The sequence below is a fragment of the Salmo salar genome, unplaced genomic scaffold (assembly GCF_905237065.1).
Source record: "Salmo salar unplaced genomic scaffold, Ssal_v3.1, whole genome shotgun sequence".
Classification (NCBI taxonomy): domain Eukaryota; kingdom Metazoa; phylum Chordata; class Actinopteri; order Salmoniformes; family Salmonidae; genus Salmo; species Salmo salar.
The window spans coordinates 140,793-167,500 of record NW_025548249.1 but is presented as its reverse complement, the minus strand read 5'-3'; the positions used below and the strand labels follow the sequence as shown (position 1 = coordinate 167,500).

The window sequence follows — 26,708 nt, the reverse complement described above, 5'->3', positions numbered from 1 at the left end:
CTAGGCTGTCTTCTCCGTTAACGGGAGGGCTGCTCTAGGCTGTCTTCTCCGTTAACGGGAGGGCTGCTCTAGGCTGTCTTCTCCGTTAACGGGAGGGCTGCTCTAGGCTGTCTTCTCCGTTAACGGGAGGGCTGCTCTAGGCTGTCTTCTCCGTTAACGGGAGGGCTGCTCTAGGCTGTCTTCTCCGTTAACGGGAGGGCTGCTCTGGGCTGTCTTCTCCGTTAACGGGAGGGCTGCTCTGGGCTGTCTTCTCCGTTAACGGGAGGGCTGCTCTAGGCTGTCTTCTCCGTTAACGGGAGGGCTGCTCTAGGCTGTCTTCTCCGTTAACGGGAGGGCTGCTCTAGGCTGTCTTCTCCGTTAACGGGAGGGCTGCTCTAGGCTGTCTTCTCCGTTAACGTGAGGGCTCCGGGCTGTCTTCTCCGTTAACGGGAGGGCTGCTCTAAGCTGTCTTCTCCGTTAACGGGAGGGCTGCTCTAGGCTGTCTTCTCCGTTAACGGGAGGGCTGCTCCGGGCTGTCTTCTCCGTTAACGGGAGGGCTGCTCTAGGCTGTCTTCTCCGTTAACGGGAGGGCTGCTCCGGGCTGTCTTCTCCGTTAACGGGAGGGCTGCTCCGGGCTGTCTTCTCCGTTAACGGGAGGGCTGCTCCGGGCTGTCTTCTCCGTTAACGGGAGGGCTGCTCCGGGCTGAGTTTTTCCAGGGAACGAATGCTGTGTAGTTTAACGTGCAACATGATAAATAGGATCCAGAACGATCAGATTTATTTTGGGATCTTTAGAGATTCATTTTCCCGCATGTTTTTAGAGGAAGTGGGAACCGATAAAAAAAAAAACACATCAGCTAGATCGATAACCGTTGCTCGACAGCGGGTGCGATTGATCGTTGACAGTAAATTGTCCGTTTTCCAAAAACGTTGCTTGGTAAACATCGGTATAAAGAACACGTGATGATCCCCTCAGCGAATGGAATCCCTGCGTTTCTAAAGCGGTGATATTTCATCAATATCCCCTCAGATGTTAAAAACCGTCTTCCAGCTGTAGTACGCTGATCTCTCCCTTCGCCCCGCGGGACAGGGAGGACAGGAAGTGAGGGCGGGACAGGGAGGACAGGACAGGGAGGAGAGGAAGTGAGGAGAGGAAGTGAGGAGAGGAAGTGAGGGCAGGCAGTGAGGAGAGGAAGTGAGGAGAGGAAGTGAGGAGAGGAAGTGAGGGCAGGCAGTGAGGAGAGGAAGTGAGGGCAGGCAGTGAGGAGAGGAAGTGAGGAGAGGAAGTGAGGGCAGGCAGTGAGGACAGGAAGTGAGGAGAGGAAGTGAGGGCAGGCAGTGAGGAGAGGAAGTGAGGGCAGGCAGTGAGGAGAGGAAGTGAGGAGAGGAAGTGAGGGCAGGCAGTGAGGAGAGGAAGTGAGGAGAGGAAGTGAGGAGAGGCAGTGAGGAGAGGAAGTGAGGAGAGGAAGTGAGGGCAGGCAGTGAGGAGAGGAAGTGAGGAGAGGAAGTGAGGAGAGGAAGTGAGGGCAGGCAGTGAGGAGAGGAAGTGAGGGCAGGCAGTGAGGAGAGGAAGTGAGGGCAGGCAGTGAGGAGAGGAAGTGAGGAGAGGAAGTGAGGAGAGGCAGTGAGGGCAGGCAGTGAGGAGATTAAGTGAGGAGATTAAGTGAGGACAGGAAGTGAGGACAGGAAGTGAGGGCAGGAAGTGAGGGCAGGAAGTGAGGGCAGGAAGTGAGGAGAGGAAGTGAGGAGATGAAGTGAGGGCAGGAAGTGAGGGCAGGAAGTGAGGGCAGGAAGTGAGGGCAGGAAGTGAGGAGAGGAAGTGAGGAGAGGAAGTGAGGAGAGGAAGTGAGGGCAGGCAGTGAGGAGAGGAAGTGAGGGCAGGCAGTGAGGAGAGGAAGTGAGGGCAGGCAGTGAGGAGAGGAAGTGAGGGCAGGCAGTGAGGACAGGAAGTGAGGGCAGGCAGTGAGGAGAGGAAGTGAGGAGAGGAAGTGAGGAGAGGCAGTGAGGAGAGGAAGTGAGGAGAGGAAGTGAGGAGAGGAAGTGAGGAGAGGAAGTGAGGGCAGGAAGTGAGGAGAGGAAGTGAGGAGAGGAAGTGAGGAGAGGAAGTGAGGAGAGGAAGTGAGGGCAGGAAGTGAGGGCAGGCAGTGAGGACAGGAAGTGAGGACAGGAAGTGTGTCAGAGAACGTTCCAGCGGGGGTTAGAGATCGGAGAGGAAGTGAGGAGAGGAAGTGAGGAGAGGCAGTGAGGACAGGAAGTGAGGAGAGGAAGTGAGGACAGGAAGTGTGTCAGAGAACGTTCCAGTGTGTGTTAGAGAACGTGAGGAGAGGAAGTGAGGAGAGGAAGTGAGGGCAGGCAGTGAGGAGAGGAAGTGAGGGCAGGAAGTGAGGAGAGGAAGTGAGGGCAGGAAGTGAGGAGAGGAAGTGAGGGCAGGCAGTGAGGAGAGGAAGTGAGGAGAAGAAGTGAGGAGAGGAAGTGAGGGCAGGCAGTGAGAACAGGAAGTGAGGACAGGAAGTGTGTCAGAGAACGTTCCAGCGGGGGTTCTCACATGGCCAAGGCGCAGATGTTCTTGTGTCCAGAGAAGGGCAGTCGGACGGTGGCGAAGGCTCGTCCCTGGGTGAACATCTCTGTTACCTGGTGCACACAGAGGAGACATGGTCACACACACACACACACACACACACACACACACACACACTACACACACACACACACACACACACACACACACACTACACACACACACTACACACACACACTACACACACACACTACACACACACACTACACACACACTACACACACACACACACACACACTACACACACACACACACACTACACACACACACACACACACACACACACACACACACACACACACACACACACACACACACTACACACACACACACACACTACACACACACACACACACACTACACACACACACACACACACTACACACACTACACACACACACTACACACACACACTACACACACACACTACACACACACACTACACACACACACACACTACACACACACACACACACACACACACACACACACACACACACACTACACACACACACACACACACTACACACACACACACACACACACACACACTACACACACACTACACACACACACACTACACACACACACACACACACACACACACACACACACACACACACACACACACACACACACACTACACACACTACACACACACACACACACTACACACACACACACACACACACACACACACACACTACACACACACACACACACACACACACACTACACACACACACACACTACACACACACACACACACACACACACACACACACACACACACACACACACACACACACACACACACACACACCCCCCCCTCTCTCTAAACTCACCTGAGAAGGCAGGTAGGTGGTGGAAGCCAACAGGACCTTACCAAAGTATCCCCCCCATGTAGTAGGTTCCTCCGCCGGCCTACACACCAAGATGAGAGAAAGAGGACAATCAACATCTCCTCCGCCGGCCTACACACCAAGATGAGAGAAAGAGGACAATCAACATCTCTTCCTCCTCTGGCCTCCACACCATGATGAGAAACAGGACAACATCTCCTCCTCCTCTGGCCTCCACACCATGATGAGAAACAGGACAACATCTCCTCCTCCTCTGGCCTCCACACCATGATGAGAAACAGGACAACATCTCCTCCTCTGGCCTCCACACCATGATGAGAAACAGGACAACATCTCCTCCTCCTCTGGCCTCCACACCATGATGAGAAACAGGACAACATCTCCTCCTCCTCCGGCCTCCACACCATGATGAGAAACAGGACAACATCTCCTCCTCTGGCCTCCACACCATGATGAGAAACAGGACAACATCTCCTCCTCCTCTGGCCTCCACACCATGATGAGAAACAGGACAACATCTCCTCCTCTCTGGCCTCCACACCATGATGAGAAACAGGACAACATCTCCTCCTCCTCCGGCCTCCACACCATGATGAGAAACAGGACAACATCTCCTCCTCCTCTGGCCTCCACACCATGATGAGAAACAGGACAACATCTCCTCCTCCTCTGGCCTCCACACCATGATGAGAAACAGGACAACATCTCCTCCTCCTCTGGCCTCCACACCATGATGAGAAACAGGACAACATCTCCTCCTCTCTGGCCTCCACACCATGATGAGAAACAGGACAACATCTCCTCCTCCTCTGGCCTCCACACCATGATGAGAAACAGGACAACATCTCCTCCTCCTCCGGCCTCCACACCATGATGAGAAACAGGACAACATCTCCTCCTCCTCTGGCCTCCACACCATGATGAGAAACAGGACAACATCTCCTCCTCCGGCCTCCACACCATGATGAGAAACAGGACAACATCTCCTCCTCCTCTGGCCTCCACACCATGATGAGAAACAGGACAACATCTCCTCCTCCTCTGGCCTCCACACCATGATGAGAAACAGGACAACATCTCCTCCTCCTCTGGCCTCCACACCATGATGAGAAACAGGACAACATCTCCTCCTCCTCTGGCCTCCACACCATGATGAGAAACAGGACAACATCTCCTCCTCCTCTGGCCTCCACACCATGATGAGAAACAGGACAACATCTCCTCCTCCTCTGGCCTCCACACCATGATGAGAAACAGGACAACATCTCCTCCTCCTCTGGCCTCCACACCATGATGAGAAACAGGACAACATCTCCTCCTCCTCTGGCCTCCACACCATGATGAGAAACAGGACAACATCTCCTCCTCCTCTGGCCTCCACACCATGATGAGAAACAGGACAACATCTCCTCCTCCTCTGGCCTCCACACCATGATGAGAAACAGGACAACATCTCCTCCTCCTCTGGCCTCCACACCATGATGAGAAACAGGACAACATCTCCTCCTCCTCTGGCCTCCACACCATGATGAGAAACAGGACAACATCTCCTCCTCCTCTGGCCTCCACACCATGATGAGAAACAGGACAACATCTCCTCCTCCTCTGGCCTCCACACCATGATGAGAAACAGGACAACATCTCCTCCTCCTCTGGCCTCCACACCATGATGAGAAACAGGACAACATCTCCGCCTCCTCTGGCCTCCACACCATGATGAGAAACAGGACAACATCTCCTCCTCCTGACCAATGCAGTGAAGGGTAAAGGGGGCGGAGTGAAGGGTAAAGGGGGCGGAGCGAAGGGTAAAGGGGGCGGAGTGAAGGGTAAAGGGGGCGGAGTGAAGGGTAAAGGGGGCGGAGTGAAGGGTAAAGGGGGCGGAGTGAAGGGTAAAGGGGCGGAGTGAAGGGTAAAGGGGCGGAGCGAAGGGTAAAGGGGCGGAGCGAAGGGTAAAGGGGCGGGGCGAAGGGTAAAGGGGCGGCGCGAAGGGTAAAGGGGGCGGAGCGAAGGGTAAAGGGGGCGGAGTGAAGGGTAAAGGGGGCGGAGTGAAGGGTAAAGGGGGCGGAGCGAAGGGTAAAGGGGGCGGAGTGAAGGGTAAAGGGGGCGGAGTGAAGGGTAAAGGGGGCGGAGTGAAGGGTAAAGGGGGCGGAGTACTTCTCTTTCTGAGTCTCCAGTTTGAAGATGTGGACCGTCTCCGTGTTACTGGAAGCTGATAGGTGGAGGCCCTCCATGCTGAAGGCCAGGGAACAGATAGACACACACCTACCACACACACACACACACACACACACACACACACACACACACACACACACACACACACACACACACACACACACACACACACACACACACACACACACACACACACACACACACACACACACACACACACACACACACACACACACACACACACACACACACACACACACACACACACACACACACACACACACACACACACACACACACACACACACACACACACACACACACACACACACACACACACCACACACACACACACACACACACACACACACACACACACACACACACACACACACACACACACACACACACACACACACACACACACACACACACACACACACACACACACACCACACACACACACACACACACACACACCACACACACACACACACACACACACCACACAAAGAGCTCATTTAATATCGTCCACTATTAAACACATATTACTATATTGAGGGGAATGAAGGAGGAGAGAGAATAGGGAGGAGGAGGAGAGAGAATAGGGAGGAGGAGAAATGGACATAGAGATGGATAGAGAGAGAATAGGGAGGAGGAGGAGGGAGAATAGGGAGGAGGAGAAATGGACATAGAGATGGATAGAGAGAGAATAGGGAGGAGGAGGAGGAGGGAGAAGGAGAAATGGACATAGAGATGGATAGAGAGAGAATAGGGAGGAGGAGGAGGAGGAGGGAGGAGAAATGGACATAGAGATGGATAGAGAGAGAATAGGGAGGAGGAGGAGGAGGAGGAGGAGGGAGGAGAAATGGACATAGAGATGGATAGAGAGAGAATAGGGAGGAGGAGGAGGAGGAGGAGGAGGAGGAGGGAGGAGAAATGGACATAGAGATGGATAGAGAGAGAATAGGGAGCAGGAGGAGGGGAGGAGGAGAAATGGACATAGAGATGGATAGAGAGAGAATAGGGAGGAGGAGGAGGAGGGAGGAGAAATGGACATAGAGATGGATAGAGAGAGAATAGGGAGGAGGAGGAGGAGGGAGGAGAAATGGACATAGAGATGGATAGAGAGAGATAGGGAGGAGGAGGAGGAGGAGAAATGGACATAGAGATGGATAGAGAGAGAATAGGGAGGAGGAGGAGGAGGGAGGAGAAATGGACATAGAGATGGATAGAGAGAGAATAGGGAGGAGGAGGAGGAGGAGGAGGGAGGAGAAGAAATGGACATAGAGATGGATAGAGAGAGAATAGGGAGGAGGAGGAGGAGGAGGAGAAATGGACATAGAGATGGATAGAGAGAGAATAGGGAGGAGGAGGAGGAGGAGGGAGGAGGAGAAATGGACATAGAGATGGATAGAGAGAGAATAGGGAGGAGGAGGAGGAGGAGGGAGAAGGAGAAATGGACATAGAGATGGATAGAGAGAGAATAGGGAGGAGGAGGAGGAGGAGGAGAAATGGACATAGAGATGGATAGAGAGAGAATAGGGAGGAGGAGGAGGAGGAGGGAGAAGGAGAAATGGACATAGAGATGGATAGAGAGAGAATAGGGAGGAGGAGGAGGGAGGAGGAGGAGGGAGAAGGAGAAATGGACATAGAGATGGATAGAGAGAGAATAGGGAGGAGGAGGAGGAGAGGAGAAATGGACATAGAGATGGAGAGAGAGAGAATAGGGAGGAGGAGGAGGAGGAGGGAGGAGGAGAAATGGACATAGAGATGGATAGAGAGAGAATAGGGAGGAGGAGGAGGAGGAGGAGGAGAAATGGACATAGAGATGGATAGAGAGAGAATAGGGAGGAGGAGGAGGAGGAGGAGAAATGGACATAGAGATGGATAGAGAGAGAATAGGGAGGAGGAGGAGGGAGGGAGGAGGAGAAATGGACATAGAGATGGATAGAGAGAGAATAGGGAGGAGGAGGAGGAGGAGGGAGGAGAAATGGACATAGAGATGGATAGAGAGAGAATAGGGAGGAGGAGGAGGAGGAGGGAGGAGAAATGGACATAGAGATGGATAGAGAGAGAATAGGGAGGAGGAGGAGGAGGAGGGAGGAGAAATGGACATAGAGATGGATAGAGAGAGAATAGGGAGGAGGAGGAGGAGGAGGGAGGAGAAATGGACATAGAGATGGATAGAGAGAGAATAGGGAGGAGGAGGAGGAGGGAGAAGGAGAAATGGACATAGAGATGGATAGAGAGAGAATAGGGAGGAGGAGGAGGAGGAGGAGGAGGAGAAATGGACATAGAGATGGATAGAGAGAGAATAGGGAGGAGGAGGAGGAGGAGGGAGGAGGAGAAATGGACATAGAGATGGATAGAGAGAGAATAGGGAGGAGGAGGAGGAGGAGGGAGGAGGAGAAATGGACATAGAGATGGATAGAGAGAGAATAGGGAGGAGGAGGAGGAGGAGGAGGGAGGAGGAGAAATGGACATAGAGATGGATAGAGAGAGAATAGGGAGGAGGAGGAGGAGGAGGGAGGAGGAGAAATGGACATAGAGATGGATAGAGAGAGAATAGGGAGGAGGAGGAGGAGGAGGAGGAGAAATGGACATAGAGATGGATAGAGAGAGAATAGGGAGGAGGAGGAGGAGGAGGAGGGAGGAGAAATGGACATAGAGATGGATAGAGAGAGAATAGGGAGGAGGAGGAGGGAGGAGGAGAAATGGACATAGAGATGGATAGAGAGAGAATAGGGAGGAGGAGGAGGAGGGAGGAGGAGAAATGGACATAGAGATGGATAGAGAGAGAATAGGGAGGAGGAGGAGGGAGGAGGAGAAATGGACATAGAGATGGATAGAGAGAGAATAGGGAGGAGGAGGAGGAGGAGGAGGGAGAAGGAGAAATGGACATAGAGATGGATAGAGAGAGAATAGGGAGGAGGAGGAGGAGGAGGGAGGAGGAGAAATGGACATAGAGATGGATAGAGAGAGAATAGGGAGGAGGAGGAGGAGGAGGGAGGAGGAGAAATGGACATAGAGATGGATAGAGAGAGAATAGGGAGGAGGAGGAGGAGGAGGGAGAAGGAGAAATGGACATAGAGATGGATAGAGAGAGAATAGGGAGGAGGAGGAGGAGGGAGGAGGAGAAATGGACATAGAGATGGATAGAGAGAGAATAGGGAGGAGGAGGAGGAGGAGGAGGAGGAGGAGAAATGGACATAGAGATGGATAGAGAGAGAATAGGGAGGAGGAGGAGGAGGAGGGAGGAGGAGAAATGGACATAGAGATGGATAGAGAGAGAATAGGGAGGAGGAGGAGGAGGAGGGAGGAGGAGAAATGGACATAGAGATGGATAGAGAGAGAATAGGGAGGAGGAGGAGGAGGAGGAGGAGAAATGGACATAGAGATGGATAGAGAGAGAATAGGGAGGAGGAGGAGGAGGAGGAGGGAGGAGAAATGGACATAGAGATGGATAGAGAGAGAATAGGGAGGAGGAGGAGGAGGAGGAGGAGAAATGGACATAGAGATGGATAGAGAGAGAATAGGGAGGAGGAGGAGGAGGAGGGAGGAGGAGAAATGGACATAGAGATGGATAGAGAGAGAATAGGGAGGAGGAGGAGGAGGAGGGAGGAGGAGAAATGGACATAGAGATGGATAGAGAGAGAATAGGGAGGAGGAGGAGGAGGAGGAGGAGAAATGGACATAGAGATGGATAGAGAGAGAATAGGGAGGAGGAGGAGGAGGAGGAGGGAGGAGAAATGGACATAGAGATGGATAGAGAGAGAATAGGGAGGAGGAGGAGGAGGAGGAGAAATGGACATAGAGATGGATAGAGAGAGAATAGGGAGGAGGAGGAGGAGGAGGAGGGAGGAGAAATGGACATAGAGATGGATAGAGAGAGAATAGGGAGGAGGAGGAGGAGGAGGGAGAAGGAGAAATGGCCATAGAGATTGATAGAGAGAGAATAGGGAGGAGGAGGAGGAGGAGGAGGAGGAGGGAGAAGGAGAAATGGACATAGAGATGGATAGAGAGAGAATAGGGAGGAGGAGGAGGAGGAGGAGGAGGAGGAGTCCTACCTTTTGACTCCTCGACGGAACTCAAACAGTTTCTGTCCCTCAGGGATGGAGAAAACACGGATTACCGTCCCCTATCAGATCACAAGGATTCATTATACATTACCGTCCCCTATCAGATCACATTACACATTACCGTCCCCTATCAGATCACATTACACATTACCGTCCCCTATCAGATCACATTACACATTACCGTCACCTATCGGATCACATTACACATTACCGTCCCCTATCAGATCACATTACACATTACCGTCCCCTATCAGATCACATTACACATTACCGTCCCCTATCAGATCACATTACACATTACCGTCCCCTATCAGATCACATTACACATTACCGTCCCCTATCAGATCACATTACACATTACCGTCCCCTATCAGATCACATTACACATTACCGTCCCCTATCAGATCACATTACACATTACCGTCCCCTATCAGATCACATTACACATTACCGTCCCCTATCAGATCACATTACACATTACCGTCCCCTATCAGATCACATTACACATTACCGTCCCCTATCAGATCACATTACACATTACCGTCCCCTATCAGATCACATTACACATTACCGTCCCCTATCAGATCACATTACACATTACCGTCCCCTATCAGATCACATTACACATTACCGTCCCCTATCAGATCACATTACACATTACCGTCCCCTATCAGATCACATTACCGTCCCCTATCAGATCACATTACCGTCCCCTATCAGATCACATTACCGTCCCCTATCAGATCACATTACACAACCGTCCCCTATCAGATCACATTACACATTACCGTCCCCTATCAGATCACATTACCCGTCCCCTATCAGATCACATTACACATTACCGTCCCCTATCAGATCACATTACACATTACCGTCCCCTATCAGATCACATTACACATTACCGTCCCCTATCAGATCACATTACACATTACCGTCCCCTATCAGATCACATTACACATTACCGTCCCCTATCAGATCACATTACACATTACCGTCCCCTATCAGATCACATTACACATTACCGTCCCCTATCAGATCACATTACACATTACCGTCCCCTATCAGATCACATTACACATTACCGTCCCCTATCAGATCACATTACACATTACCGTCCCCTATCAGATCACATTACACTTACCGTCCCCTATCAGATCACATTACCGTCCCCTATCAGATCACATTACCGTCCCCTATCAGATCACATTACCGTCCCCTATCAGATCACATTACACACCACCGTCCCCTATCAGATCACATTACACATTACCGTCCCCTATCAGATCACATTACACATTACCGTCCCCTATCAGATCACATTACACATTACCGTCCCCTATCAGATCACATTACACATTACCGTCCCCCTATCAGATCACATTACACATTACCGTCCCCTATCAGATCACATTACACATTACCGTCCCCTATCAGATCACATTACACATTACCGTCCCCTATCAGATCACATTACACATTACCGTCCCCTATCAGATCACATTACACACCACCGTCCCCTATCAGATCACATTACACATTACCGTCCCCTATCAGATCACATTACACATTACCGTCCCCTATCAGATCACATTACACATTACCGTCCCCTATCAGATCACATTACACACCACCGTCCCCTATCAGATCACATTACACATTACCGTCCCCTATCAGATCACATTACACATTACCGTCCCCTATCAGATCACAAGGATTCATTATACATTACCGTCCCCTATCAGATCACAAGGATTCATTACACATTACCGTCCCCTATCAGATCACATTACACATTACCGTCCCCTATCAGATCACATTACACATTACCGTCCCCTATCAGATCACATTACACATTACCGTCCCCTATCAGATCACATTACACATTACCGTCCCCTATCAGATCACATTACACACTACCGTCCCCTATCAGATCACATTACACATTACCGTCCCCTATCAGATCACATTACACATTACCGTCCCCTATCAGATCACATTACACACCACCGTCCCCTATCAGATCACATTACACATTACCGTCCCCTATCAGATCACATTATACATTACCGTCCCCTATCAGATCACATTACCGTCCCCTATCAGATCACATTACACATTACCGTCCCCTATCAGATCACATTACCGTCCCCTATCAGATCACATTACACACCACCGTCCCCTATCAGATCACATTACACACCACCGTCCCCTATCAGATCACATTACACACCACCGTCCCCTATCAGATCACATTACCGTCCCCTATCAGATCACATTACACACCACCGTCCCCTATCAGATCACATTACACACCACCGTCCCCTATCAGATCACATTACACACCACCGTCCCCTATCAGATCACATTACACATTACCGTCCCCTATCAGATCACATTACACATTACCGTCCCCTATCAGATCACATTACACATTACCGTCCCCTATCAGATCACATTACACATTACCGTCCCCTATCAGATCACATTACACATTACCGTCCCCTATCAGATCACATTACACACCACCGTCCCCTATCAGATCACATTACACATTACCGTCCCCTATCAGATCACATTACACACCACCGTCCCCTATCAGATCACATTACACATTACCGTCCCCTATCAGATCACATTACACATTACCGTCCCCTATCAGATCACATTACACATTACCGTCCCCTATCAGATCACATTACACATTACCGTCCCCTATCAGATCACATTACACATTACCGTCCCCTATCAGATCACATTACACATTACCGTCCCCTATCAGATCACATTACACATTACCGTCCCCTATCAGATCACATTACACATTACCGTCCCCTATCAGATCACATTACACACTACCGTCCCCTATCAGATCACATTACACATTACCGTCCCCTATCAGATCACATTACACATTACCGTCCCCTATCAGATCACATTACACATTACCGTCCCCTATCAGATCACATTACACATTACCGTCCCCTATCAGATCACATTACACATTACCGTCCCCTATCAGATCACATTACACATTACCGTCCCCTATCAGATCACATTACACATTACCGTCCCCTATCAGATCACATTACACACCACCGTCCCCTATCAGATCACATTACACACCACCGTCCCCTATCAGATCACATTACACATTACCGTCCCCTATCAGATCACATTACACATTACCGTCCCCTATCAGATCACATTACACATTACCGTCCCCTATCAGATCACATTACACATTACCGTCCCCTATCAGATCACATTACACATTACCGTCCCCTATCAGATCACATTACACATTACCGTCCCCTATCAGATCACATTACACATTACCGTCCCCTATCAGATCACATTACACATTACCGTCCCCTATCAGATCACATTACACATTACCGTCCCCTATCAGATCACATTACACATTACCGTCCCCTATCAGATCACATTACACATTACCGTCCCCTATCAGATCACATTACACGTCCCCTATCAGATCACATTACACATTACCGTCCCCTATCAGATCACATTACCGTCCCCTATCAGATCACATTACACATTACCGTCCCCTATCAGATCACATTACACATTACCGTCCCCTATCAGATCACATTACCGTCCCCTATCAGATCACATTACACATTACCGTCCCCCTATCAGATCACATTACACATTACCGTCCCCTATCAGATCACATTACCGTCCCCTATCAGATCACATTACACATTACCGTCCCCTATCAGATCACATTACACATTACCGTCCCCTATCAGATCACATTACACATTACCGTCCCCTATCAGATCACATTACACATTACCGTCCCCTATCAGATCACATTACACATTACCGTCCCCTATCAGATCACATTACACATCACCGTCCCCTATCAGATCACATTACACATTACCGTCCCGTATCAGATCACATTACACACCACCGTCCCCTATCAGATCACATTACACATTACCGTCCCCTATCAGATCACATTACCGTCCCCTATCAGATCACATTACACATTACCGTCCCCTATCAGATCACATTACACATTACCGTCCCCTATCAGATCACATTACACATTACCGTCCCCTATCAGATCACATTACACATTACCGTCCCCTATCAGATCACATTACACATTACCGTCCCCTATCAGATCACATTACACATTACCGTCCCCTATCAGATCACATTACACATTACCGTCCCCTATCAGATCACATTACACATTACCGTCCCCTATCAGATCACATTACCGTCCCCTATCAGATCACATTACACATTACCGTCCCCTATCAGATCACATTACCGTCCCCTATCAGATCACATTACACATTACCGTCCCCTATCAGATCACATTACACATTACCGTCCCCTATCAGATCACATTACCGTCCCCTATCAGATCACATTACACATTACCGTCCCCTATCAGATCACATTACCGTCCCCTATCAGATCACATTACACATTACCGTCCCCTATCAGATCACATTACACATTACCGTCCCCTATCAGATCACATTACACATTACCGTCCCCTATCAGATCACATTACACATTACCGTCCCCTATCAGATCACATTACACATTACCGTCCCCTATCAGATCACATTACACATTACCGTCCCCTATCAGATCACATTACCGTCCCCTATCAGATCACATTACACATCACCGTCCCCTATCAGATCACATTACACATTACCGTCCCGTATCAGATCACATTACACACCACCGTCCCCTATCAGATCACATTACACATTACCGTCCCCCTATCAGATCACATTACCGTCCCCTATCAGATCACATTACCGTCCCCTATCAGATCACATTACCGTCCCCTATCAGATCACATTACCGTCCCCTATCAGATCACATTACCGTCCCCTATCAGATCACATTACCGTCCCCTATCAGATCACATCACCGTCCCCTATCAGATCACATTACCGTCCCCTATCAGATCACATTACACATTACCGTCCCCTATCAGATCACATTACACATTACCGTCCCCTATCAGATCACATTACACACCACCGTCCCCTATCAGATCACATTACACATTACCGTCCCCTATCAGATCACATTACACATTACCGTCCCCTATCAGATCACATTACACATTACCGTCCCCTATCAGATCACATTACACATTACCGTCCCCTATCAGATCACATTACACACCACCGTCCCCTATCAGATCACATTACACATTACCGTCCCCTATCAGATCACATTACACATTACCGTCCCCTATCAGATCACATTACCGTCCCCTATCAGATCACATTACACATTACCGTCCCCTATCAGATCACATTACACATTACCGTCCCCTATCAGATCACATTACACATTACCGTCCCCTATCAGATCACATTACACATTACCGTCCCCTATCAGATCACATTACACACCACCGTCCCCTATCAGATCACATTACACATTACCGTCCCCTATCAGATCACATTACACATTACCGTCCCCTATCAGATCACATTACACATTACCGTCCCCTATCAGATCACATTACACACCACCGTCCCCTATCAGATCACATTACACATTACCGTCCCCTATCAGATCACATTACACATTACCGTCCCCTATCAGATCACATTACACATTACCGTCCCCTATCAGATCACATTACACATTACCGTCCCCTATCAGATCACATTACACACCACCGTCCCCTATCAGATCACATTACACATTACCGTCCCCTATCAGATCACAAGGATACATTATACATTACCGTCCCCTATCAGATCACATTACCGTCCCCTATCAGATCACATTACACATTACCGTCCCCTATCAGATCACATTACACATTACCGTCCCCTATCAGATCACATTACACACCACCGTCCCCTATCAGATCACATTACACACCACCGTCCCCTATCAGATCACATTACACACTACCGTCCCCTATCAGATCACATTACACACCACCGTCCCCTATCAGATCACATTACACATTACCGTCCCCTATCAGATCACATTACACATTACCGTCCCCTATCAGATCACAAGGATTCATTATACATTACCGTCCCCTATCAGATCACATTACACATTACCGTCCCCTATCAGATCACATTACACACCACCGTCCCCTATCAGATCACATTACACATTACCGTCCCCTATCAGATCACATTACACATTACCGTCCCCTATCAGATCACATTACACATTACCGTCCCCTATCAGATCACATTACACATTACCGTCCCCTATCAGATCACATTACACATTACCGTCCCCTATCAGATCACATTACACATTACCGTCCCCTATCAGATCACATTACACATTACCGTCCCCTATCAGATCACATTACACATTACCGTCCCCTATCAGATCACATTACACACCACCGTCCCCTATCAGATCACATTACACATTACCGTCCCCTATCAGATCACATTACACATTACCGTCCCCTATCAGATCACATTACACATTACCGTCCCCTATCAGATCACATTACACATTACCGTCCCCTATCAGATCACATTACACATTACCGTCCCCTATCAGATCACATTACACACCACCGTCCCCTATCAGATCACATTACACATTACCGTCCCCTATCAGATCACATTACACACCACCGTCCCCTATCAGATCACATTACACATTACCGTCCCCTATCAGATCACATTACACATTACCGTCCCCTATCAGATCACATTACACAACAGTAGGGTTAAGGGTCAGGGGCAGAGGGACCGGCTGACACCACCTCAGTAGTTCAGTGTAACAGTTTAATGTGTCCCCACCTTCTCCGAGGCTGTGGCCAGTTTGGATCCGCTGGCGTCGAACACAACGGCTGCTAATGGGCTGTCATGGGCTGGGATCATGTTGGCTGCTCTCTGGAAACACAGATATAAACACACAGAGAGAGACTGAACTGTCATGGGCTGGGATCATGTTGGCTGCTCTCTGGAAACACAGATATAAACACACAGAGAGAGACTGAACTGTCATGGGCTGGGATCATGTTGGCTGCTCTCTGGAAACACAGATATAAACACACAGAGAGAGACTGAACTGTCATGGGCTGGGATCATGTTGGCTGCTCTCTGGAAACACAGATATAAACACACACAGAGAGAGACTGAACTGTCATGGGCTGGGATCATGTTGGCTGCTCTCTGGAAACACAGATATAAACACACAGAGAGAGACTGAACTGTCATGGGCTGGGATCATGTTGGCTGCTCTCTGGAAACACAGATATAAACACACACAGAGAGACTGAACTGTCATGGGCTGTGATCATGTTGGCTGCTCTCTGGAAACACAGATATAAACACACAGAGAGAGACTGAACTGTCATGGGCTGGGATCATGTTGGCTGCTCTCTGGAAACACAGATATAAACACACAGAGAGACTGAACTGTCATGGGCTGGGATCATGTTGGCTGCTCTCTGGAAACACAGATATAAACACACAGAGAGAGAGACTGAACTGTCATGGGCTGGGATCATGTTGGCTGCTCTCTGGAAACACAGATATAAACACACAGAGAGAGAGACTGAACTGTCATGGGCTGGGATCATGTTGGCTGCTCTCTGGAAACACAGATATAAACACACACAGAGAGACTGAACTGTCATGGGCTGGGATCATGTTGGCTGCTCTCTGGAAACACAGATATAAACACACAGAGAGAGACTGAACTGTCATGGGCTGGGATCATGTTGGCTGCTCTCTGGAAACACAGATATAAACACACAGAGAGAGACTGAACTGTCATGGGCTGGGATCATGTTGGCTGCTCTCTGGAAACACAGATATAAACACACACAGAGAGAGACTGAACTGTCATGGGCTGGGATCATGTTGGCTGCTCTCTGGAAACACAGATATAAACACACACAGAGAGAGACTGAACTGTCATGGGCTGGGATCATGTTGGCTGCTCTCTGGAAACACAGATATAAACACACAGAGAGAGACTGAACTGTCATGGGCTGGGATCATGTTGGCTGCTCTCTGGAAACACAGATATAAACACACAGAGAGACTGAACTGTCATGGGCTGGGATCATGTTGGCTGCTCTCTGGAAACACAGATATAAACACACAGAGAGACTGAACTGTCATGGGCTGGGATCATGTTGGCTGCTCTCTGGAAACACAGATATAAACACACAGAGAGAGACTGAACTGTCATGGGCTGGGATCATGTTGGCTGCTCTCTGGAAACACAGATATAAACACACAGAGAGAGACTGAACTGTCATGGGCTGGGATCATGTTGGCTGCTCTCTGGAAACACAGATATAAACACACAGAGAGACTGAACTGTCATGGGCTGGGATCATGTTGGCTGCTCTCTGGAAACACAGATATAAACACACAGAGAGAGACTGAACTGTCATGGGCTGGGATCATGTTGGCTGCTCTCTGGAAACACAGATATAAACACACAGAGAGAGTGAACTGTCATGGGCTGGGATCATGTTGGCTGCTCTCTGGAAACACAGATATAAACACACAGAGAGAGACTGAACTGTCATGGGCTGGGATCATGTTGGCTGCTCTCTGGAAACACAGATATAAACACACAGAGAGAGAGACTGAACTGTCATGGGCTGGGATCATGTTGGCTGCTCTCTGGAAACACAGATATAAACACACAGAGAGAGACTGAACTGTCATGGGCTGGGATCATGTTGGCTGCTCTCTGGAAACACAGATATAAACACACAGAGAGAGACTGAACTGTCATGGGCTGGGATCATGTTGGCTGCTCTCTGGAAACACAGATATAAACACACAGAGAGAGCTGAACTGTCATGGGCTGGGATCATGTTGGCTGCTCTCTGGAAACACAGATATAAACACACAGAGAGACTGAACTGTCATGGGCTGGGATCATGTTGGCTGCTCTCTGGAAACACAGATATAAACACACAGAGAGAGACTGAACTGTCATGGGCTGGGATCATGTTGGCTGCTCTCTGGAAACACAGATATAAACACACAGAGAGAGACTGAACTGTCATGGGCTGGGATCATGTTGGCTGCTCTCTGGAAACACAGATATAAACACACAGAGAGACTGAACTGTCATGGGCTGGGATCATGTTGGCTGCTCTCTGGAAACACAGATATAAACACACACAGAGAGAGACTGAACTGTCATGGGCTGGGATCATGTTGGCTGCTCTCTGGAAACACAGATATAAACACACAGAGAGAGACTGAACTGTCATGGGCTGGGATCATGTTGGCTGCTCTCTGGAAACACAGATATAAACACACAGAGAGAGACTGAACTGTCATGGGCTGGGATCATGTTGGCTGCTCTCTGGAAACACAGATATAAACACACACAGAGAGACTGAACTGTCATGGGCTGGGATCATGTTGGCTGCTCTCTGGAAACACAGATATAAACACACAGAGAGAGACTGAACTGTCATGGGCTGGGATCATGTTGGCTGCTCTCTGGAAACACAGATATAAACACACAGAGAGAGACTGAACTGTCATGGGCTGGGATCATGTTGGCTGCTCTCTGGAAACACAGATATAAACACACAGAGAGACTGAACTGTCATGGGCTGGGATCATGTTGGCTGCTCTCTGGAAACACAGATATAAACACACAGAGAGAGACTGAACTGTCATGGGCTGGGATCATGTTGGCTGCTCTCTGGAAACACAGATATAAACACACAGAGAGAGACTGAACTGTCATGGGCTGGGATCATGTTGGCTGCTCTCTGGAAACACAGATATAAACACACAGAGAGAGAGACTGAACTGTCATGGGCTGGGATCATGTTGGCTGCTCTCTGGAAACACAGATATAAACACACAGAGAGAGACTGAACTGTCATGGGCTGGGATCATGTTGGCTGCTCTCTGGAAACACAGATATAAACACACAGAGAGAGAGACTGAACTGTCATGGGCTGTGTGTGTGTGTGTGTGTGTGTGTGTGTGTGTGTGTGTGTGTGTGTGTGTGTGTGTGTGTGTGTGTGTCTGTGTGTGTCTGTGTGTGTGTGTGTGTGTGTGTGTGTGTGTGTGTGTGTGTGCCGTACCAGATTGACCGTGTCGAACACCTGGACCTCTCCGATCGTAGCGCTGCCGGGATAAGCCAAGTAGCAGTTATCGCTACTGATGGACAGAGCGCACAGCCCTGGGGAGAGAGCACACAGTTATTATACAGGAGGACAGAGAACACACAGTTATTATACAGGAGGACAGAGCACACACAGTTATTATACAGGAGGACAGAGCACACAGCCCTGGGGAGAGAACACACAGTTATTACAGGAGGACAGAGAACACACAGTTATTATACAGGAGGACAGAGCACACAGCCCCGGGGAGAGAACACACAGTTATTACAGGAGGACAGAGCACACAGCCCTGGGGAGAGAACACACAGTTATTACAGGAGGACAGAGCACACAGCCCTGGGGAGAGAACACACAGTTATTACAGAAGGTGTAGATTTAGTAGTAGGTTAATAAGGTGTAGATTTAGTAGTAGGTTAATAAGGTGTAGATTTAGTAGTAGGTTAAGGTGTAGATTTAGTAGTAGGTTAATAAGGTGTAGATTTAGTAGTAGGTTAATAAGGTGTAGATTTAGTAGTAGGTTAATGAGGTGTAGATTTAGTAGTAGGTTAAGGTGTAGATTTAGTAGTAGGTTAATAAGGTGTAGATTTAGTAGTAGGTTAATAAGGTGTAGATTTAGTAGTAGGTTAATAAGGTGTAGATTTAGTAGTAGGTTAATAAGGTGTAGATTTAGTAGTAGGTTAATAAGGTGTAGATTTAGTACTAGGTTAATAAGGTGTAGATTTAGTAGTAGGTTAATAAGGTGTAGATTTAGTAGTAGGTTAATAAGGTGTAGATTTAGTAGTAGGTTAATAAGGTGTAGATTTAGTAGTAGGTTAATAAGGTGTAGATTTAGTAGTAGGTTAATAAGGTGTAGATTTAGTAGTAGGTTAATAAGGTGTAGATTTAGTAGTAGGTTAATAAGGTGTAGATTTAGTAGTAGGTTAATAAGGTGTAGATTTAGTAGTAGGTTAATAAGGTGTAGATTTAGTAGTAGGTTAATAAGGTGTAGATATAGTAGTAGGTTAATAAGGTGTAGATTTAGTAGTAGGTTAATAAGGTGTAGATTTAGTAGTAGGTTAATAAGGTGTAGATTTAGTAGTAGGTTAATAAGGTGTAGATTTAGCTGTAGGTTAATAAGGTGTAGATTTAGCTGTAGGTTAATAAGGTGTAGATTTAGTAGTAGGTTAATAAGGTGTAGATTTAGTAGTAGGTTAATAAGGTGTAGATTTAGTAGTAGGTTAATAAGGTGTAGATTTAGCTGTAGGTTAATAAGGTGTAGATTTAGTAGTAGGTTAATAAGGTGTAGATTTAGTAGTAGGTTAATAAGGTGTAGATTTAGTAGTAGGTTAATAAGGTGTAGATTTAGTAGTAGGTTAATAAGGTGTAGATTTAGCTGTAGGTGAAGGTGTAGATTTAGCTGTAGGTGAAGGTGTAGATTTAGCTGTAGGTGAAGGTGTAGATTTAGCTGTAGGTGAAGGTGTAGATTTAGCTGTAGGTGAAGGTGTAGATTTAGCTGTAGGTGAAGGTGTAGATTTAGCTGTAGGTGAAGGTGTAGATTTAGCTGTAGGTGAAGGTGTAGATTTAGCAGTAGGTGAAGGTGTAGATTTAGCTGTAGGTGAAGGTGTAGATTTAGCAGTAGGTGAAGGTGTAGATTTAGCTGTAGGTGAAGGTGTAGATTTAGCTGTAGGTTAATAAGGTGTAGATTTAGCTGTAGGTGAAGGTGTAGATTTAGTAGTAGGTGAAGGTGTAGATTTAGTAGTAGGTGAAGGTGTAGATTTAGCTGTAGGTGAAGGTGTAGATTTAGCTGTAGGTGAAGGTGTAGATTTAGCTGTAGGTGAAGGTGTAGATTTAGCTGTAGGTGAAGGTGTAGATTTAGCTGTAGGTGAAGGTGTAGATTTAGCTGTAGGTTAATAAGGTGTAGATTTAGCTGTAGGTGAAGGTGTAGATTTAGTAGTAGGTGAAGGTGTAGATTTAGTAGTAGGTTAATAAGGTGTAGATTTAGCTGTAGGTGAAGGTGTAGATTTAGCTGTAGGTGAAGGTGTAGATTTAGCTGTAGGTGAAGGTGTAGATTTAGCAGTAGGTGAAGGTGTAGATTTAGCTGTAGGTGAAGGTGTAGATTTAGCTGTAGGTGAAGGTGTAGATTTAGCAGTAGGTGAAGGTGTAGATTTAGCTGTAGGTGAAGGTGTAGATTTAGCTGTAGGTGAAGGTGTAGATTTAGCTGTAGGTGAAGGTGTAGATTTAGCTGTAGGTGAAGGTGTAGATTTAGCTGTAGGTGAAGGTGTAGATTTAGCTGTAGGTGAAGGTGTAGATTTAGCTGTAGGTGTAGATTTAGCAGTAGGTGAAGGTGTAGATTTAGCTGTAGGTGAAGGTGTAGATTTAGCTGTAGGTGAAGGTGTAGATTTAGCTGTAGGTGAAGGTGTAGATTTAGCTGTAGGTGAAGGTGTAGATTTAGCTGTAGGTGTAGATTTAGCAGTAGGTGAAGGTGTAGATTTAGCTGTAGGTGAAGGTGTTTACCTGAGGGGTTGGGTGGAGTCTCTCTGATGGTGTGTAGGACCTTCATGTCTCTGATGTTGTGGACGTACAGAGACTCTTCCAGACATACTATCAGCCTCTGGAACAAACATAAAGTCCTGCTCACGATCACATATTACTGTCTGGTCTGTCTGTCTGTCTGTCTGTCTGTCTGTCTGTCTGTCTGTCTGTCTGTCTGTCTGTCTGTCTGTCTGTCTGTCTGTCTGTCTGTCTGTCTGTCAGGGCGTATCTACCGACGGCGTAGCTAGCTAAGAGTTTAACACACCTGTCTTCAGTGTCGTAGCTAGCTAGGAGTTTAACACACCTGTCCTCAGTGTCGTAGCTAGCTAGGAGTTTAACACACCTGTCTTCAGTGTCGTAGCTAGCTAAGAGTTTAACACACCTGTCTTCAGTGTCGTAGCTAGCTAGGAGTTTAACACACCTGTCCTCAGTGTCGTAGCTAGCTAGGAGTTTAACACACCTGTCTTCAGTGTCGTAGCTAGCTAGGAGTTTAACACACCTGTCTTCAGTGTCGTAGCTAGCTAGGAGTTTAACACACCTGTCTTCAGTGTCGTAGCTAGCTAGGAGTTTAACACACCTGTCTTCAGTGTCGTAGCTAGCTAGGAGTTAAACACACCTGTCTTCAGTGTCGTAGCTAGCTAGGAGTTTAACACACCTGTCTTCAGTGTCGTAGCTAGCTAGGAGTTTAACACACCTGTCTTCAGTGTCGTAGCTAGCTAGGAGTTTAACACACCTGTCTTCAGTGTCGTAGCTAGCTAGGAGTTTAACACACCTGTCTTCAGTGTCGTAGCTAGCTAGGAGTTTAACACACCTGTCTTCAGTGTCGTAGCTAGCTAGGAGTTTAACACACCTGTCTTCAGTGTCGTAGCTAGCTAGGAGTTTAACACACCTGTCTTCAGTGTCGTAGCTAGCTAGGAGTTTAACACACCTGTCTTCAGTGTCGTAGCTAGCTAGGAGTTTAACACACCTGTCTTCAGTGTCGTAGCTAGCTAGGAGTTTAACACACCTGTCTTCAGTGTCGTAGCTAGCTAGGAGTTTAACACACCTGTCTTCAGTGTCGTAGCTAGCTAGGAGTTTAACACACCTGTCTTCAGTGTCGTAGCTAGCTAGGAGTTTAACACACCTGTCTTCAGTGTCGTAGCTAGCTAGGAGTTTAACACACCTGTCTTCAGTGTCGTAGCTAGCTAGGAGTTTAACACACCTGTCTTCAGTGTCGTAGCTAGCTAGGAGTTTAACACACCTGTCTTCAGTGTTGTAGCTAGCTAGTTGTTTACAGTCTGTTTTACTGGGCTTTATCTATCCTGCCTTGTTTACAGTCTGTTTAACTGGGCTTTATCTAGCCTGCCTTGTTTACAGTCTGTTTTACTGGGCTTTATCTAGCCTGCCTTGTTTACAGTCTGTTTTACAGGGCTTTATCTAGCCTGCCTTGTTTACAGTCTGTTTTACAGGGCTTTATCTAGCCCTGTATCCTGTGGATGTGACACAGTTGATTTGTCACACAGGATACAGAAAGTGTAGTGAAATGGTTTCCTGCATAGTAGAGTATTTCGTTTAGCTAGCTAGCTAAACAATAAACCATAATCCCAACTCATAACGTTACTACCCTGCAGGTAGCTAACCAACCAGGTTCAAATGTTCGCTAGCTAGCTAACAGGACCCTTTAACTAGCAATGCAAATGGCTCTGATATACAAATAATATTACTACACACATCATACACGTAACGTTAGCTAGCTAGCTAACATTAGGCTATAACTAGCAATACAAATGGCTCCGAGATACAAATAATATTACTACACACATCATACACGTAACGTTAGCTAGCTAGCTAACAGGACGCTTTAACTTAAAATTAAAATAAATGACAAAACCAGAAATGTATAATATCTGAAAATGTTCCAGAAGGCATTTCTACACCAAAAAAAAAACATAACATTTTTATTTTTAAGTTGAAACGTCTCTCCTGCGACGCGCCCGCCTTGTTTCCTGAAACGAGCCACATGTTAAAAACTTCTCCACCTTTCGACAAACCGTCCCTCGTTCTCCTCCAACTGCAGTCCAAGTTCCATGTTTAAAAAGGTGTGTTCCTGTAACTGTAGTTGCAGATCTCCGTTACACAACACACACACACCGAAAGGTGAGTTCCTACCTGTCTGTTGAGCTTCACAGCCAGGATAGTGTTGCTGTAACTGTAGTTACAGATCTCCGTTACACACACAACACACACCGAAAGGTGAGTTCCTACCTGTCTGTTGAGCTTCACAGCCAGGATAGTGTTGCTGTAACTATAGTTGCAGATCTCCGTTACACAACACACACACACACCGAAAGGTGAGTTCCTACCTGTCTGTTGAGCTTCACAGCCAGGATAGTGTTCCTGTAACTGTAGTTGCAGATCTCCGTTACACAACACACACACACACCGAAAGGTGAGTTCCTACCTGTCTGTTGAGCTTCACAGCCAGGATAGTGTTGCTGTAACTATAGTTGCAGATCTCCGTTACACAACACACACACACCGAAAGGTGAGTTCCTACCTGTCTGTTGAGCTTCACAGCCAGGATAGTGTTGCTGTAACTATAGTTGCAGATCTCCGTCCCCTTCTTGAAGTGACAGACCTTCAGCTTCCGAGGAGCCTTCAGACTGACGATCGCCACCAGACTGCTGCTGAACAGACGCTCTACGATACACACATCCTCTGTGTCCGCTGGGCGCGCGCACACACACACACACAGAGACACACACACACACACACACACACACACACAGAGACAGACACACACACACACACACACACACACACACACACACACCATTAGTACCAAACAGTATAAACCCTGTTGCTGGAATATTCTAGAGACATCACAATACCCCCTAATGACATCACAATACCCCCTAATGACATCACAATACCCCCTAATGACATCACAATACCCCCTAATGACATCACAATACCCCCTAATGACATCACAATACCCCCCTAATGACGTCACAATACCCCCTAATGACATCACGATACCCCCTAATGACATCACAATACCCCATAATGACACTGTGTAGTATCTCGTAAGTGCAGTACTATATATATATATATATATATATATATATATATATATAATAAATCAATAGGATATTGATACTCACTAATCAATAGGATATTGATACTCACTAATCAATAGGATATTGATACTCACTACATTCATAAATCTGCTCCAATTTGTCCACAGACGACAGGGAGAAGAACTTATAGCCTGATTTGGTTCCAACAGCTAAAGACCTGGAGACACACACACACACACACACACACACACACACACACACACACACACACACACACACACACACACACACACACACACACACACACACACACACACACACACGTTAGGACAGATACCTGACTTGATGAGAGGGGACAGAGACAGAGACAGGCTGGAGACACTGGTCTAACCGAGGGGACAGAGACAGGCTGGAGACACTGGTCTAACCGAGGGGACAGAGACAGGCTGGAGACACTGGTCTAACCGAGGGGACAGAGACAGGCTGGAGACACTGGTCTAACCGAGGGGACAGAGACAGGCTGGAGACACTGGTCTAACCGAGGGGACAGAGACAGGCTGGAGACACTGGTCTAACCGAGGGGACAGAGACAGAGACAGGAGACACTGGTCTAACCGAGGGGACAGAGACAGAGACAGGCTGGAGACACTGGTCTAACCGAGGGGACAGAGACAGGCTGGAGACACTGGTCTAACCGAGGGGACAGAGACAGGCTGGAGACACTGGTCTAACCGAGGGGACAGAGACAGGCTGGAGACACTGGTCTAACCGAGGGGACAGAGACAGAGACAGGCTGGAGACACTGGTCTAACCGAGGGGACAGGGACAGAGACAGGCTGGAGACACTGGTCTAACCGAGGGGACAGAGACAGGCTGGAGACACTGGTCTAACCGAGGAGACAGAGACAGGCTGGAGACACTGGTCTAACCGAGGGGACAGAGACAGGCTGGAGACACTGGTCTAACCGAGGGGACAGAGACATGCTGGAGACACTGGTCTAACCGAGGGGACAGGGACAGGCTGGAGACACTGGTCTAACCGAGGAGACAGAGACAGAGACAGGCTGGAGACACTGGTCTAACCGAGGGAGAGAGACAGGCTGGAGACACTGGTCTAACCGAGGGGACAGAGACAGGCTGGAGACACTGGTCTAACCGAGGGGACAGGGACAGGCTGGAGACACTGGTCTAACCGAGGGGACAGAGACAGAGACAGGCTGGAGACACTGGTCTAACCGAGGGGACAGAGACAGGCTGGAGACACTGGTCTAACCGAGGGGACAGGGACAGAGACAGGCTGGAGACACTGGTCTAACCGAGGGGACAGAGACAGGC

At 47.9% G+C, this 26,708-nt stretch overlaps 1 protein-coding gene across 4 annotated transcripts in view; it reads right to left on the bottom strand.

The window, feature by feature from the left end:
• Positions 1–26,708, bottom strand: part of wipi2 (WD repeat domain, phosphoinositide interacting 2) — a 70,663-nt gene that overhangs the window by 6,357 nt on the left and 37,598 nt on the right. The window contains exons 2-10 of one of the 4 annotated variants that reach the window (XM_045712090.1): positions 25,508–25,590; positions 24,851–25,020; positions 22,297–22,393; positions 19,762–19,859; positions 16,481–16,573; positions 9,666–9,736; positions 5,575–5,682; positions 3,403–3,481; positions 2,525–2,610 (exon numbers count right to left, since the gene is read on the bottom strand). In XM_045712090.1, the coding sequence (XP_045568046.1) occupies positions 2,525–2,610; positions 3,403–3,481; positions 5,575–5,682; positions 9,666–9,736; positions 16,481–16,573; positions 19,762–19,859; positions 22,297–22,393; positions 24,851–25,020; positions 25,508–25,590 (885 nt within the window). Of the gene's footprint in view, positions 1–2,524; positions 2,611–3,402; positions 3,482–5,574; positions 5,683–9,665; positions 9,737–16,480; positions 16,574–19,761; positions 19,860–22,296; positions 22,394–24,462; positions 24,517–24,558; positions 24,629–24,850; positions 25,021–25,507; positions 25,594–26,708 lie in introns of those variants that run through there. The other 3 variants (XM_045712093.1, XM_045712092.1, XM_045712091.1) reach the window with 3 other exon arrangements.